Raw genomic sequence first — 15,870 nt, forward strand, 5'->3', positions numbered from 1 at the left:
CTATATCTATCCTACCATGCTTTTCTAAGGTCTTCGAAAGCCAAGTCAACAAACAGATTACCGAACATTTCGAATCTCACCATACCTCACCATACCTTCTCTGCTATGCAATCTGGTTTCTTCCTATTTCCATTCAGTGCTACAACAAGCATTGCAGCAGTAATCAATGAGTAGGAAAGTGTATCGATAGGCTGGCCTTGTTGTCATTATTAGCTGCTTGGGTCTTTTTTAATAGGAATATTTCACATTCTCTGTTCATAAAAGTAACAATATGCATCTGTGCATGAGGCAGAAATAACGCCGTGTGACTCGAGTTGTCAATCACCACATCCTCATCGGCAGACTCGACAGCCTTCGTTTCTCAAATGATTGCCTCGCCTGGTTCACCAACTACTTCTCTGATAGAGTTCAGTGTGTCAAATCGGAGGGTCTGCTGTCCGGACCTCTGGCAGTCTCTATGGGGGTGCCATAGGGTTCAATTCTTGGACGACTCTCTTCTCTGTATACATCAATGAGGACGCTCTTGCTGCTGGTGAGTCTCTGATCCACCTCTACGCAGACGACACCATTCTGTATATTTCTGGCCCTTCTTTGGACACTGTGTTAACAACCCTCCAGGCAAGCTTCAATGCCATACAACTCTCCTTCCGTGGCCTCCAATTGCTCTTAAATACAAGTAAAACTAAATGCATGCTCTTCAACCGATCGCTACCCGCACCTACCCGCCTGTCCAACATCACTACTCTGGACGGCTCTGACTTAGAATATGTGGACAACTACAAATACTTAGGTGTCTGGTTAGACTGTAAACTCTCCTTCCAGACCAATATCAAATATCTCCAATCCAAAGTTAAATCTAGAATTGGCTTCCTATTTCGCAACAAAGCGTCCTTCACTCATGCTGCCAAACATACCCTTGTAAAACTGACCATCCTACCAATCCTCGACTTTGGCGATGTCATTTACAAAATAGCATCCAATACCCTACTCAACAAATTGGATGCAGTCTATCACAGTGCAATCCGTTTTGTCACCAAAGCCCCATATACTACCCACCATTGCGACCTGTACGCTCTCGTTGGCTGGCCCTCGCTTCATACTCGTCGCCCAGCCCACTGGCTCCATGTCATCTACAAGACCCTGCTAGGTAAAGTCCCCCCTTATCTCAGCTCGCTGGTCACCATAGCATCTCCCTCCTGTAGCACACGCTCCAGCAGGTATATCTCTCTAGTCACCCCCAAAATTCTTTCTTTGGCCGCCTCTCCTTCCAGTTCTCTGCTGCCAATGACTGGAACGAACTACAAAAATCTCTGAAACTGGAAACACTTATATCCCTCACTAGCTTTAAGCACCGACTGTCAGAGCAGCTCACAGATGACTGCACCTGTACATAGCCCACCTATATTTTAGCCCAAACAACTACCTCTTTCCCTACTGTATTTAATTTATTTATTTATTTTTCTCCTTTGCACCCCATTATTTTTATTTCTACTTTGCACATTCTTCCATTGCAAATCTACCATTCCAGTGTTTTACTTGCTATATTGTATTTACTTTGCCACCATGGCCTTTTTGCCTTTACCTCCCTTATCTCACCTCATTTGCTCACATCGTATATAGACTTGTTTATACTGTATTATTGACTGTATGTTTGTTTTACTCCATGTGTAACTCTGTGTCGTTGTATGTGTTGAACTGCTTTGCTTTATCCTGGCCAGGTCGCAATTGTAAATGAGAACTTGTTCTCAACTTGCCTACCTGGTTAAATAAAGGTGAAATAAAAAAATAAAAAATAAAAAAAATCACCTGGATTCACCTGGTTAGTCTATGTGAAGGGTGTCAAACACATTCCACGGAGGTAGGAGTGTCTACAGGTTTGAGTTTTTTCCTTTCAATTAAGACCTAGACAACCAGGTTGAGGGCAGTTCCTTACTAATTAGTGACCTTAATTCAAGTACAAGGGTGGAAAGAAAACCCGCAGACACTTGGCCCTCTGTGGAATGAGTTTGACACATGTGGTCTATGTCATGGAAAGAGATGTTCTTAATGTTTTGTACACTCAGTGTATGAGATCAGTGAAGACTGTTGTGGAAAATTGCGAGATTATGTTATAGTGCTTGAAAGATTATATTATAATCTTTGTATTGCATTAGAATGGTTGTTTTATTCGACAGAATAGAATCTGTTGACTATTGTGTGTTCAGTGTTCCACTGAGGATGGGACTCTATGAGATAGCACTGAGAGGGGAGATTTACGATGTCTTTGGCCAATAAATCCTAAAGAGCATTCCAGATAGTGAGGTAATGTTTTTGTACTATGAAGTACCAGGAACGAGATTAGAACCTCGTCTTAGAGAACAAACTGAACGATAATTTATAGCGAATGCTATCTGGCTATGGGATACTCCTCTCTCAAGTAAAAGTCTTTCTTTGTGAACAGTTCCTATTATCTGTGGTTTGTCATGTCGACTAGGGGGTGGATCTTTGCTATAAAAGATCTCAGTTGCCATTATGTTGACCACTCAACTTTTCATTAGAGATACTGAAATGTTGAAAGTCAAATGCTATTGCAAAAGCTTAATTGTTATTAAAGGTGAAGTTTAAGTATAAATCTGACTGGTGTGTGGTTTGTAATCTCTCCTCATTTGGTAATACAGGAAATTGACATGACAAGATCCAACATCATGATAATACATTTGGGAATAGCATGAGGGAATATACGACAATGTGTGTGTGAGTGTGTGGACATGTTTTACTATTCTTGTAGTGAGTGCTATAAAAACTGGGGAAATTGTGTTAGTCCCCACGAGGTCAAATGCTATTCCTAAGGGGTTTAAGGTTAGAATTAGTGTTATACTTACGTTAAGGGTTTGTAGCTCGGGTTAGGAGCTAGGGTTAAGGTTTTTGGGTCAGGGAGTACAGGTTACGGGTAGGTTAATGGTTAGGGAAAATAGGAATTTGAATGGGAGTGAATTGTGTCCCCACAAGGTTAGCTGTACAAGACTGTGTGTATTTGTGTGCGTTTGGAAACAGTGGGTGAGAAAGTGAGTGACTTGTGTGTAGCCAGCAGAGCAGAAACCCCCATCTGGGGGAAGTGTGATGAAGTAATCAAGTGCATGTTGTATGATGCAGAGAAGCACAATCCATATTGCGGGCACAGTGGAAGAGCCCAAACTAACAATCTAACTCCCATTGAACCTGACAAACAAACAATTGCATAAAGAAAACTGGTGTCCCTATAGATACAAACCATGTTACACTGAACAAAAATATAAATCGCAACATGCTAAAAAACCTTTAATGAGCAAGCCTTCCTTCATCAACTAGCCTCTGTACAATGTTATAGAATCAACTTGATCCCCCCCATGTCGTAGACGCTTGGACCTTCTTTTTGATTTAGTCAGTGGTATTGTTAACAAACACGCTCCCATAAAGAAAATAAAAATAAAAAAACAGGTTCAGCCCCTGGATTGACTGTGAGTTACTCTACTTCAAGAATTGCATTTGGCAAAAGGCTCGGCACACGCATACTCAGGCTGACTGGCTCTCGTTCAGGATAATGAGAAATAAGTGCACTCAGGCTATCCAGAAGGCCAAAGTTAGTTTCTTGATGGAGAAGTTCTCTCTGTGTGGGCTAACCCCAACAAGCTCTGGAAAAAGGTTAAACGGTTAAAGACCTGTAGAATAAACCCTCCTCCTCACAGCTGCCCATGTCCCTTAAAGTTGATGATGTGGTTGTTACTGACAAGAAGCACATGGCTGAGCTCTTCAATCACCACTTCATTAAGTCAGGATTCCTATTTGACTCAGCCATGCCTCATTGCCCGTCCAACATTTCCTCATCTCCCACACCTTTAAATGTGACTATGCCCGATGAGTCTCCCTTTTTCCCCTGCCCCGCTACAAAGTTTGTTCCTGCTTTCTCTACCAAAAGCCACCTCCAACGTAGTTTTAGAGAATATGTCCAATCGGCCTCACAACCACACACCACATGTATGACATTGTGTGGGCGAGCGGTTTGCTGAGTGCCCCATGGTGGCGGTGGGGTTATGGTATGGGCAGGCATGAGCTACGGACAAAGAACACAATTTCATTTTATGGATGGCAATTTGAATGCACAGATACCGTGATGAGAGCCTAAGGCCCATTGTTGTGCCATTCTTCCGCCGCCATCTCCTCATGTTTCAGCATGATAATGCACGGGCCCATGTTGCAAGGATATGTACACGCTGAAAATTTCCCAGTTCTTCCATGACCTGGATACTTACCAGATATGTCACTAGTTGAACCTGTTCGGGATGCACTGGATCAACGTGCACGACAGTGCGTTCCAGTTCCCGCCGAAATATACAGCAACTTTGCACAGCCGTTGAAGAGGAGTGGGACAACATTCCACAGGCCACAATCAACAGCCGGATCAACTCTATGCAAAGGAGATGTGTTGCGCTGCACGAGGCAAATGGCTGTCACACCAGATACTGACTGGTTTTCTGATCCATGTCCCTACCTTTTTAAAAGGTATCTGTGAGCAATAGATCTGTATTCCCAGTCATGTGAAATCCATAGATTAGGGCATCATGAATTTATTTAAATTGACTGATTTCCTTCTATGAACTGTAACTTGAAAAATCCTCAAAACTGTTGCATGTTGCGTTTATATTTGACCTCTAAACAAATGAAGCAACAATGAATCTTCAACTGCTAAGGGCCTGAAATTCATATTTTTTGATTGACACCTCATCAGGCGAGTCAATAAAAGACTGAGGCTGATGGCTCTGGCATAGAGTGTTGCTCATTAAATTAAAACATGATCATACTATTTGAAAAGGTTAAATGTCAATCTCTTTGGCAGGAAATAGGTTGGAGACTGCCGTGCTTAAACACTGCGTGCCATGGCGCCTCAAACGAGCCCCAGAGCAGCTATTACCATTCATCACAGCCACTCTGCAGGGACGAGCCCGGCGCAACGTTTTCCCCTATTCCTCGTTACATAGGAACTTGTTTGTTTTGACTTCCAGTTCCCAACACGACACATTGATTGGTTCCCAGAAACAAAATGCCTTTTTGGGCTCATCTTAAAATTCAAATATACATTAATTCTGTAACGATAGGAAGTGTGTGGGCAGGCAGGACTTTCATCCATAACCCAGCTAGAAATAACAAGCGATTGGGAGCGAAAGAATAGAAGAGAAGAAAAAGAGAGTGTGAGAACGAGAGAGTGGGAGGCACATTAAACTGGCCAAACATTTGGTAAGCAGAGTCAGTTCGAGCACAGAGTACACTCAACCAATGAACACCAAATGCGGCACGAAACTGCAGACAATTACAAACTAACGTCAAGATGTATGAAAATGTAGGCTCGATTTACACAATGTCGCAAACACAGGACATGACGTGACGTGGTCTTGGGATGAAACCGGACCATCTGTTTTGATGGTATTTTTTTACAGTACTACATACCATTAACATGGTTTGTAGTTACTGACAAGAGAATCCTTAATAATCGTCACCATCGTCAATCATCACAGCAATCTTCTGTCCATGTTCCTCATCTGGTTTTATCACCCTGGATTGGTCATGTATGATGGTTGGTACAGAGCTCAATATGTGATTCAATTCCATGGCTTAGAGACATGGTCTTGGTGGGATTAGAATAGACCTCCCAGGATGAAGGTGACCCAAAGAAGAAGGAGTTAAGCTGCCGGAGAGATTCGACTGACCCTCCACCGGAAATTAAGGTTCACATGTTCAAGTATGTGTGTGTGTGTGTGTGTGTGTGTGTGTCTCTTTCACCAATGTCCCAGAAAATGTTCCACAGCATCTTTACTTTGTCTTGTATGTCTATTATGAAGTCATACAGAAGGAAGAGAACAATCGGCATAAAAAGGCCTAGCTTGGGCCCTGTCCTGACTGATATCTTATCTCAATCTATGGGCTGCTGATAATCCACACGTCCTCTTCCTGCTGTCTGTCCTCTCGGACCGTGCCACCTCATCCCAGGGTCCCAGGGAGCGTTTTAAAGACTGCTGCTAACTTTGGCTCTTATCGGTCATGTCCCCATGCTGAAGTGTGACCTGGGATTTTCACTTCATCACTGAACATTCATTCCTCTAATCTATTTAAATCTAAAGCCATTCAAGGTTAGAATGACATGTTTTATATGGATATTGACACATAATATTTGCCTTCAACGTATAATCATACTGTCTGTAAACTAATCTAATCCAAAAAGCATTTTGGGTCAGTGAACATAAAATAGATAATTGAAAGTCGTGGAGATTACCAATGTATTCTTATCTAACAGAGCCTAATTTGACCTGGCATGAGACCTCTCCCCTAATACATTTCTCCTATGGGTCAGTGTGCCTCTCACCTCCCGCTAGTATTGCGCAGAATGACCAGGGCGTCAGGGAAGCCGTCCATGTTGTAGTCTCCCAGGTGCAGAGTGATGGGGTTGTGGAGCTCCCCAGCAGGAGGGGTGATCTGGGGGGGCACGAAGCCCCAGAGAGTCTCCCTCCTCTGGAAATCGGTCAGGACTGGCACCCACTGCAATCGGAGAGAAAACAATGACGCTGGTTCAGCTCATTGATGATATACTACACCGGAATGAGACTCGGAACGAAAAGAAAATGAAACATGGACTATTATTAACTGCTGGTGTATTTAGCAGAAATGACATCGCGGTGAGAGTGGGGCTCAGTAGGGCTGCTGAATCATCGCCATTAATGCCACAAGTCAAAAGATAGAAATAAGTGCTAGGGCAGAGGGAATTTCTTCCTTCCTGTTCCCAGCAATAAAACCATCATTTTCCATCAGAACATATTTTGGATTTGAAAAGAGCTGCATAAATGAGATATATCACTGTGAAACCTACTGTGAATGTGTGGCCCATCCTTGACCTCCCTTGATTATACAGTACCATGATAAATATTGCAGTGAAAGAGATATATATATACACACACACACACACACACTCGCTCCCGCATAGCTCTATCAACACATATTCCACCCGACAGCTCGACTGAGTAGTCAATAAACCCTGGGAGCCTATTTCTCTCTGACAGTGACTGATGTTCATCATAATAGAATGTGAATGTACAAAAATCATACTTACTAACTACTGTGGGTAAATTCACATGAAATTATATTTACAAAAACGTACGCACCCACGACTGTAAGTCGCTAAGGATAAGAGCGCCTGCTAAATGACTAAAATGTAAACATTGAATTAGTCACTGAACACGTAACGAATAGTGAATCAAATCCAAGTAAGATTCCGTAATAGAGTGTTGCATCCACTGCTAAAAATGGCAAGTCTCACTGAGCAACATCCTCAGATACCATCATTAGTAACCGTTATCTGAATGGACGGATGTGAATACGAGAACTACATAAAGAGCTTTAAAAGGAGAGGGCAGCGGAGATAGGAGCTATTCTTTATGCAGCTGAACGCCTCTCTGTTTTCCCCTCGTCTCCACAAGGCCCACCTATTATTGGAAAGCGCTGGGGAGGCGGGAATGCAGATGCCATGGGTTTAAATATTCATGAATGTTAAACAGGAAAAGCCAGGTGCATCTCTGCACATTATATCCGCCAGAGGAAGCGCCACTAGGGTAGCGGTAATGGCTGCTAATATGGCTGTTCTCCCTCTCTGAATACATAAACACAGTCAACATATTGACAGATGGAGAAAAGAGCAGCAGGAAGAGAGAAGAGAGAGTCGAGGTCATAAGAAAGTGTCTCGGAGGAAAGTGTATAGTCCTGTGGGAGTATTTATAGGGGATAGACCTCGGCGCTGTGTCAGTCCCACATAGGCTCTGATGTATAACCCTGTTGATTTGGCGCCGCTACAAGATAGGGCAAGGGAAGACGGTGTGATACGTATGACTGCACCAGGAGGGAATGCGTTAGGGATGAGGGACGCGTGGGAGAGGCAAGTGTTTTTGTCTGGACAGTGTGGGTGAAACAATTGTGAGTATATGTATGGTGTATGAGCTATGTACAATTTGTGCAGGGTGAAATGGCATCTCCATCTTAGGGCTCTTGGCCGGAAAGCCTGTCATACAATCCCACCCAGGTGGTTAAAGTCCCAGTGAGACGAGCTCAGACCCATGTCTTTAGCAGGTCTGGTCGAGGAGTTCAAAAAAATTGAGTGATGCGTCATTGGCTGCAGAGGTTGATTGGCCGCCTCCCTGTCACAGGGACTGCCGACAACGATAACTTTAAATACATGTGAAAGGTTATGACAACTTGACAACTTCCTTCAAGTAATATTAACATGACGACAAATGACAACTTCAATGATGACAAATGACAACTTCCTTCAGCTTGCGTGTGATGAATACTGACTGGTTTTAATGAGGGTTTCATGATTGGCTATGATGATCTAAATACAGTAAAAGTTATGACTGAAACAGCCATGTAAATAAGTCCTAATGATTTGTTTTGACCAGGTTACGTAGAAATGGGGGTATGAAACCTAAAATGGTGTATTTTAGCTAATTAGTACGCAGTAACAAACGCTGCACCGTTAAATGGATCTGCAGAGCCCACGCAAGCACATCCACAGTGTCTCACTTCTAGAAGTGCTCCCAAACGCACTCTGAAAGCACAACAAATTTTTAGAGCTTAACTGCCACTTAGCAACAAACAAATAGAAACTATGCTAATGGCAACTTGGGATGAAGCTCACCTTGGACACAGCAGTGCACAGATAACCTTGTGTCACTCAATTGTGCCACAAAATGGATTACGCTGGGTCACTGGCGAGTGGTTCCTCAACCGTTGAGTCTGATAATAAAAAGAGGAACTTCTCTGCATCTTGGCTAGGAGTGCTGCTTCACCGTCAGCTCTACTCACAGCTGGTCTACACCGGGGGAGCAGAAGTCTATCATCAGCATTGTGCTGACTGAAGATTTACTAGGTTTCTTTGACCTCAACGCTGTCCACTGTACATGCAAATCCTCCCCATTGATTCATAGACATACTTATGAGAGGGGTGATGGAGAAAGAAATGCAGAGAGAGAACAAGCGAGAGAGACAGAGAGCGAATACTAAGAGTACATTGACTAAAGGGATTTCAGACACTTTTTCAATGGAAGACATCCAGACAAAGTTTATAAATAACCGTAAGGAGCTGCCAGGCAGCCTGAGTGCCAGCTGGTCAGTCGTACTGTGAGGCAGTGGGTGACTCCAGGAGTTGAACAAACCCAAACCATCCCTACCAGACTAACATACTTTCCTGCACAACAATCCCACTAGATTGCCGAAGACGTATACAACACATCAGCACATCATATTCCAGGCCTGCGGCTTGATGAGTCCTGCTTTCTGTTTCCTTTCTAATGCCAATTTTAGGAGGGAGAGAGAAGAGAAGAGAGGAGAAGGAGGGGAAGAGAAGGAGAGGATGTGTTCAGAATACCAACAGGAGGACTGACTGAGCCTCCCAGTGGCAAGGCAGTCTGCTGAGCTGAAGCCTGCTGTAACTGTTCCAGAGCTGCCTACAGAGGCGTGACTGACTGGGGGGAAAAAGGGAGGGTTGGCGGGTTGCTGGTCCTGGATTTGACAGGAGAAGTGCGTCCATTGTCCCAGTGTCTTTACAGAGATCTCTCTCTGCCACTTTGTCGTAGGTCTGATCCCTCCTGGAAGAGAAAGTAGATTTATGCTGCATGTCGGAGGGAAGGGAGGGGCAGTGCTCCTCTGACGGATGGAGACAATCATCCTTCATTACCCTGCTGGATCATGGCTCCATCTCCATTCACATGAGTCAGTCTCTAGGCCTCCACTTCAGTGTCTCAGGTTTGTGCATAGACACACAGAGGAGCCAGTGCCTAGTTGCACATGGTGTGTGTCCATCTTTCAGCTACCCACAAGCTAACATGGCAAAAAAAAAGACATGTTCTGGTCTTCAAGGTAAAGACCACTTCTTTGGATTGAGCCCATTTAAAAAGGCACATCACATGCTCTCGTGTGTACCTTGACTGACAGAGGAGCAAAGGAGAGGAGTGGAGATGTGATGGTGGAGATAAAATGGAATTGTACATCTTTGCTGCAGGTGTTTGGAGGGGAGAGATCTAGGTCTGGTTTGATCCGACGGGATGTTCTAAAAACACACATAAGGTATTCTCCTTGCGTCTCCCGATCCTCACCACTCCTGATTGGGTTGATCAGCCTGAGCAGAACGCAGAGGATCAACCCATAGCTTAATCAAGCAAGAACCAGAAAAGGCGAGGCAATCAGTGTCATCCTAGACAACCAGCCTCTCAGTAATTAACTGACTCCGTTAGGGAATTTCCATTTATTTAAACATTTTTGCTGCTATTATTATTATTATTATTATTATTTCTTCTTGGTCATTAGGGGAAACACACCAACCATGTATTTGCCTTTGTTGTGCCACTCAAGCAAAAACATAGTAATGTCCCCACAAACAGAAACTTTTCCCATACACAGCATTAACAGCAGTTTGGGATGTTTCGAACTCATTTACTGACTAAAATCTGAAAATATTGTTTATATCAGGCAGTGAGTCACTACCAGAAACATCACAACGACTCAAAAGGGTGTGTTCTTCTGAACACCAGGCCGACCAGACATCATCAATCAAGGCCAACACGCAAAGAGGAGCAAGAGACAGACACCACCTTCTAAGAGTTGTGGGTAAAGTAAACATTCCAATGTAAAATAGGACCCGCAACACATCGAGTGCATGTTGATGACATCAGCATTATTATTATACAGCAGGTGCAGTGTGTGGAAGAGGAGATCATGCATGATTACCCAGGTAATATGAGTGGTACAGTCAGCGAGGCCTGCATTAGACTCATAAGGTCACAAAACCTTGAGATAATTTGAAGGGCAGGCAGAGAAGCGAAGCACATTTTAATAATGAGGTGAGTATGAAGCCTAACATACAACAGTATGTTATTTAAATGAAGTTGTTAAACACTACTTATGTGTGTGTAATCATTCAGAGGTGACCAATTTTTTCGATTTTTATAGGAGTGCCCTTAAACAACTTACTTAAATTCGGAAATTCATTGGATCAAAATGTCAATGGATTATACATATATCACTGGAAGAGGTGACGTGCAGGGACATAATTACACGATCTTATTAAATCGGAAAAATATGGTGTTTTCTCCTCCAATGTAATTCAAAATGTTTGATGGTGAGAGGGAAGCGACAGGCATAACAAATGTCATTGTATCAATCCCAGAGAAATCTCAGCGCACAACGCAGCACACACACACACTTCTCGTCGTCACATTGTTTACTAAAGCGAAAAAGGCTACAGAGTTAGCAGTTTCGAACTCCTATCGATTCACCACTGCGGGAACAACGGCTCATTAGGCCAAGAAAATAACATTTCAGAAGCCACGGGGAACGGCAGACGAGGTGCCATTATATCAATAGAGAACACAGGCGTCGCCGCGGACAACATGGTAAAAACATATTTATAATGAACTCCCTGCTTTATGATCCGCAGTGGAAAACTATAACGCTCATCACATTATCACTGCAAAGCCCATTCCAGTTCATTCACAAGAGTGCATATAGCGCGCAGCTGTTTTGTTCTTTCAATTCCCATGGAAAGCAGACTATTATTATAATTTATACCACATTATTGTTGAATAGTCATTTCTGATTTGCTAAAGGGGAATTTTATAGTTGGCATTAAAACCAGATATGGGACAGTTGGAAAAACGTAGCTAACTGGGATTAATTTGTTTTTGCAGCATCTGATGACCTAACGTGGTGAGTGATCCGTCAATGAGTACGGTGCGCACAATAATGCAATAGTTCGATTAAAACGTTTACATGCTTTGCCAAAATAATAATTTCCCTAATAATCCTGTTTACATCTGAAAATCAGGCTACCTGATGGCACTCTGATAAACGTCAATGAAAATAAACGCTCTACCATAGTGACCATGTTATTTTTGGTAAGCATATCTGTTCCTGAGTTTGAACGTTTTAAGTACTTCTATGACGTATACATTGGTCACATTCCAAAAAAAGACACCCTATCCCCTCAGCCCTCAAATTAATAGGACACTTCCAATGACGTCTCACGAGTATTCACTTGCAGGGCAAGGGGTGAAGGAGGAAGGAATGATTTTTAAATGGAACGCCCTGCCAGGAAATTCGTCACTCCTTCATCCCGCGACGATTGTGTTTTCTGCCACATGTAGCTTCTGTGCACTTAACCTCTTGAAACTCTAGGGGCGCTATATCATTTTTGGATAAAAAGACGTGCCCTTTTTAAGCGCAATATTTTGTCACAAAAAGATGCTCGACTATGCATATAATTGGTAGCTTTGGAAAGAAAACACTCTGACGTGTCCAGAACTGCAAAGATATTCTCTGTGCGTGCCCTAGAACGTGAGCTACAGGCAAAACCAAGATGAGACGGCATCCAGGAAATGAGCAGGATTTTTGAGGCTCCGTTTTCCATTGACTCCTTATATGGCTGTGAACGCGAGAGGAATGAGTCTGCCCTTTCTGTCGTTTCCCCAAGGTGTCTGCAGCATTGTGACGTATTTGTAGGCATATCATTGGAAGATTGACCATAAGAGACCACATTTACCAGGTGTCCGCCCGATGTCCTGTGCCGAAATTGGTGCGCAAAACTCAGCTGCAAGTATTTTTCCATGGAATTCAGAGAAGAAAGCATGCTTCCACGAACGATATATCAATGAAGAGATATGTGAAAAAACACCTTGAGGATTGATTCCAAACAACGTTTGCCATGTTTCGGTCGATATTATGGAGTTAATTCGGAAAAAGTTTGACGTTGTTGGTGACTGAATTTTCGTTTCGGTAGCCAAATGTGATGTACAAAACAGAGCGATTTCTCCTGCACAAAGATGCTTTCAGGAAAAACTGGACATTTGCTATGTAACTGAGGGTCTCCTCATTGAAAACATCCGAAGCTCTTCAAAGGTAAATGATTTCATTTATTTGGTTATCTGGTTTTTGTGAAAATGTTGCGTGCTAAATGCTACTCAAAATGCTAAGCTAGCTTAGCATACTCTTACACAAATTAGTGAATTGCTATGGTTCAAAAAATCTGAGATGACAGTGTTGTTAAGAAAAGGCTAAGCTTGAGAGTAGGCGCATTATTTTCATTTTATTTGCGATTTTCAGAAATCGTTAACGTTACATTATGCTAATGAGCTTGAGGCTATAACTGTATACAAGTTTTTTTCATAGCCAAACGTGAACAAAACAGAGCGATTTGTCCTACACAAATAATATTTTTTGGAAAAACTGAACATTTGCTATCTAACTGAGAGTCTCCTCATTGAAAACATCTGAAGTTCTTCAAAGGTAAATGATTTTATTTGAATTATTTTCTTGTTTTTGTGAAAATGTTGCTGGCTGAATTCTAGGCTTATAGCCATGTTAGCAATCAATACTCTTACACAAATGCTTGTTTAGCTATGGTTGAAAAGCATATTTTGAAAATCTGAGATGACAGTGTTGTTAACAAAAGTCTAAGCCTGAGAGCAAATATATTTATTTCATTTCATTTGCGATTTTCATGAATAGTTAACGTTGCGTTATGCTAATGAGCTTGAGGCTATAAATAGAATCCCGGATCCGGGATTGCGCGACGCAACAGGTTAATATGTGCTTCAGTCAATTATGATTGCATGTCTACCTATAATAACTATATAATTATTAATATTAACCTACTGTATGATAGCTAGCAAATTAATTAGCTAACTAACGTTAGCCTGGAACTTATGAAGGAAAATGTTTTTATTTACACAATTTCCAAAAGCTAACCAAAGAAAAACATCATTACTTTTATGAGAGGTGTTTGTGCCATCATGTACATTAGTAGCACAATTTCTAACCTTTTTACTAACACGTGTATGTTGACTTATCCATATTGACGTTGAGGTTTTAAGTTTCGGTTGACTTTTCTCATCGGATGTACAATAATCATGAATTGAATTCTGGGGGGCGTTTCAAACTCAATCAAAAACGAGGGCCGAGGGGCTTATGTTGCGAAATTCCCTTGTTTGGACCGACGTTCAAGATGATGACCAAGATTCCCCAAAATGCATAAGGGTAAGTGGACGAGGGTGTTTTTTTTCTCAATGAGTTTGAAACGCAGCCATTCAGTTGTTCCGAACTCACTTCACTCGCGCTAAAGAGGTTCGCTCGGCTGGTGATAGCACATGTGCAGATCAAATACACTACTGGAACGCCAATTAAGGTTACATGTCCTAATAATGACTGCGCAGAAAACTAGGCGTTTTAATCGGCTTATGCTGACTTCGAGTTTGTTTTATCTTAAATCGGTTTAAGATCAGAGTAAGGTGTTTACATGACTATTGCATAATCTGCCAACTGTCATAATCAGTTTAATATCGAATTATTACTGTGCATGTAAATGTCCTCAATGCTGCAGTCATCGTGTAAAATGTCACTGCTGTCAAATCCTCCCACATGTTTCTACACTGAACAAATTTATAAACGCAAAGGGTTGTAAAGGGTTGGTCCCATGTTAAATGAGCTGAAATAAAAGATCCCAGACATTTTCCATACGCACAAAAAGCTAATTTCTCTCAGATTTTGTGAATACATTTGTTACATCCCTGTTAGTAAGCATTTCTCCTTTGCCACAATAATCCATGTTTAACAGTATTTCTGTCTGTAATAAAGCCATTTTTGTGGGGGAAACTCATTCTGATCGACTGGGCCTGGCTCCCAGTGGGTGTGCCTGGTTCCCCAGTGGGTGGGGCCTATGCCCTTCAAGGCCCATCCATGTCTGTACCCCTGCCCAGTCATGTGAAATCCATAGATTAGGGCCTAATGAATTTATTTCAAATGACTGATTTCCTCATACAAACTGTACCTCAGTAAAATCTTTGAAATTGTTGCGTTTATATTTTTGTTCAGTGTAGTTTCACGAGCTGTTTTCAGCAACCGGTATTGTTGAATTCAGTTGTTATATTGGCAGATTTGCTAGTACCAAACGATTTAGCTAGCTTTTCGCCTAGTGTTTCATTTGCAATGTGATCTCCTGTACTGTAATGAACAGTGAAGAGTGAGTAACTTTTCTTTGCCAGGTGAAATGGTGAATCATCAGCTCATTGTTATGGATGTATCCAAATAAATGCCACTAGAAAACATCTTATGCAAATGCAGCTACTCTGCTGTTATTCTGGCTGCACTGTTTGACGTGACTGTGCTAGCTATAGTTGGCTAGCTAGCAAGCAAGGGATAAGAACGTTGCCGGCCATCATGGCAACCGAATAAAAAGAACGAACGACTGGATTACGTCTTTGGCAACGGACGAGCAACTAGGTCTGGTGGGATGGTAAAAAAAAAAAGTATAAATGTAAATAAAAATAAATAAATAAAAACATGTCATTTCTATTCTATACCAGAAATGTGCGCTTTAGTATTTTCTTTGAAATCTGTGGTACTGTATATGTGGGATAAAACCCCTCCACTCTGTATATTACCTTGGAAAAATTAACTCCACAGAGGGACTCAGCAAAATCATCGTCCTAGTGTGTCGTCCATTCATTCCAAGGTAATGTATAGAAAGTCGGCATTCATCCCTTACTTAAATTATGTATATAATCTATGATGGACTTCTGTACATTTCTCTCCTGATAGAGTTAGAGCTGCAGAGCATTTTTTAAGACAGATTTGACAAGTTAACAATTGAGGCCAAGATAAAATTCCTTCTAACACAAATGTGAAAAAAAGGTTACAGAATAGGGGAAATGCAAGAGGTGCTAATGAGTGAGGAAGAGCAAAAGAAAAGAGAAAAAGTGTGTATTTCATTGCCCTGTGATGAATAACGAAACATTGGACAGGTGTCCATGAGAGAGAAAGAGTTCG

The 15,870-nt window shown here is 42.0% G+C and overlaps 1 protein-coding gene across 2 annotated transcripts in view; it reads right to left on the reverse strand.

Annotated features, from left to right (window-relative positions):
• Positions 1-15,870, reverse strand: part of LOC135504927 (T-cell immunomodulatory protein-like) — a 139,724-nt gene that overhangs the window by 93,410 nt on the left and 30,444 nt on the right. For both annotated transcript variants that reach the window (XM_064923877.1, XM_064923868.1), the window contains exon 10: positions 6,374-6,546. In XM_064923877.1, the coding sequence (XP_064779949.1) occupies positions 6,374-6,546 (173 nt within the window). The remainder of the gene's footprint in view (positions 1-6,373; positions 6,547-15,870) is intronic.

This window comes from Oncorhynchus masou, chromosome 2 (assembly GCF_036934945.1).
Source record: "Oncorhynchus masou masou isolate Uvic2021 chromosome 2, UVic_Omas_1.1, whole genome shotgun sequence".
Lineage (NCBI taxonomy): Eukaryota > Metazoa > Chordata > Actinopteri > Salmoniformes > Salmonidae > Oncorhynchus > Oncorhynchus masou.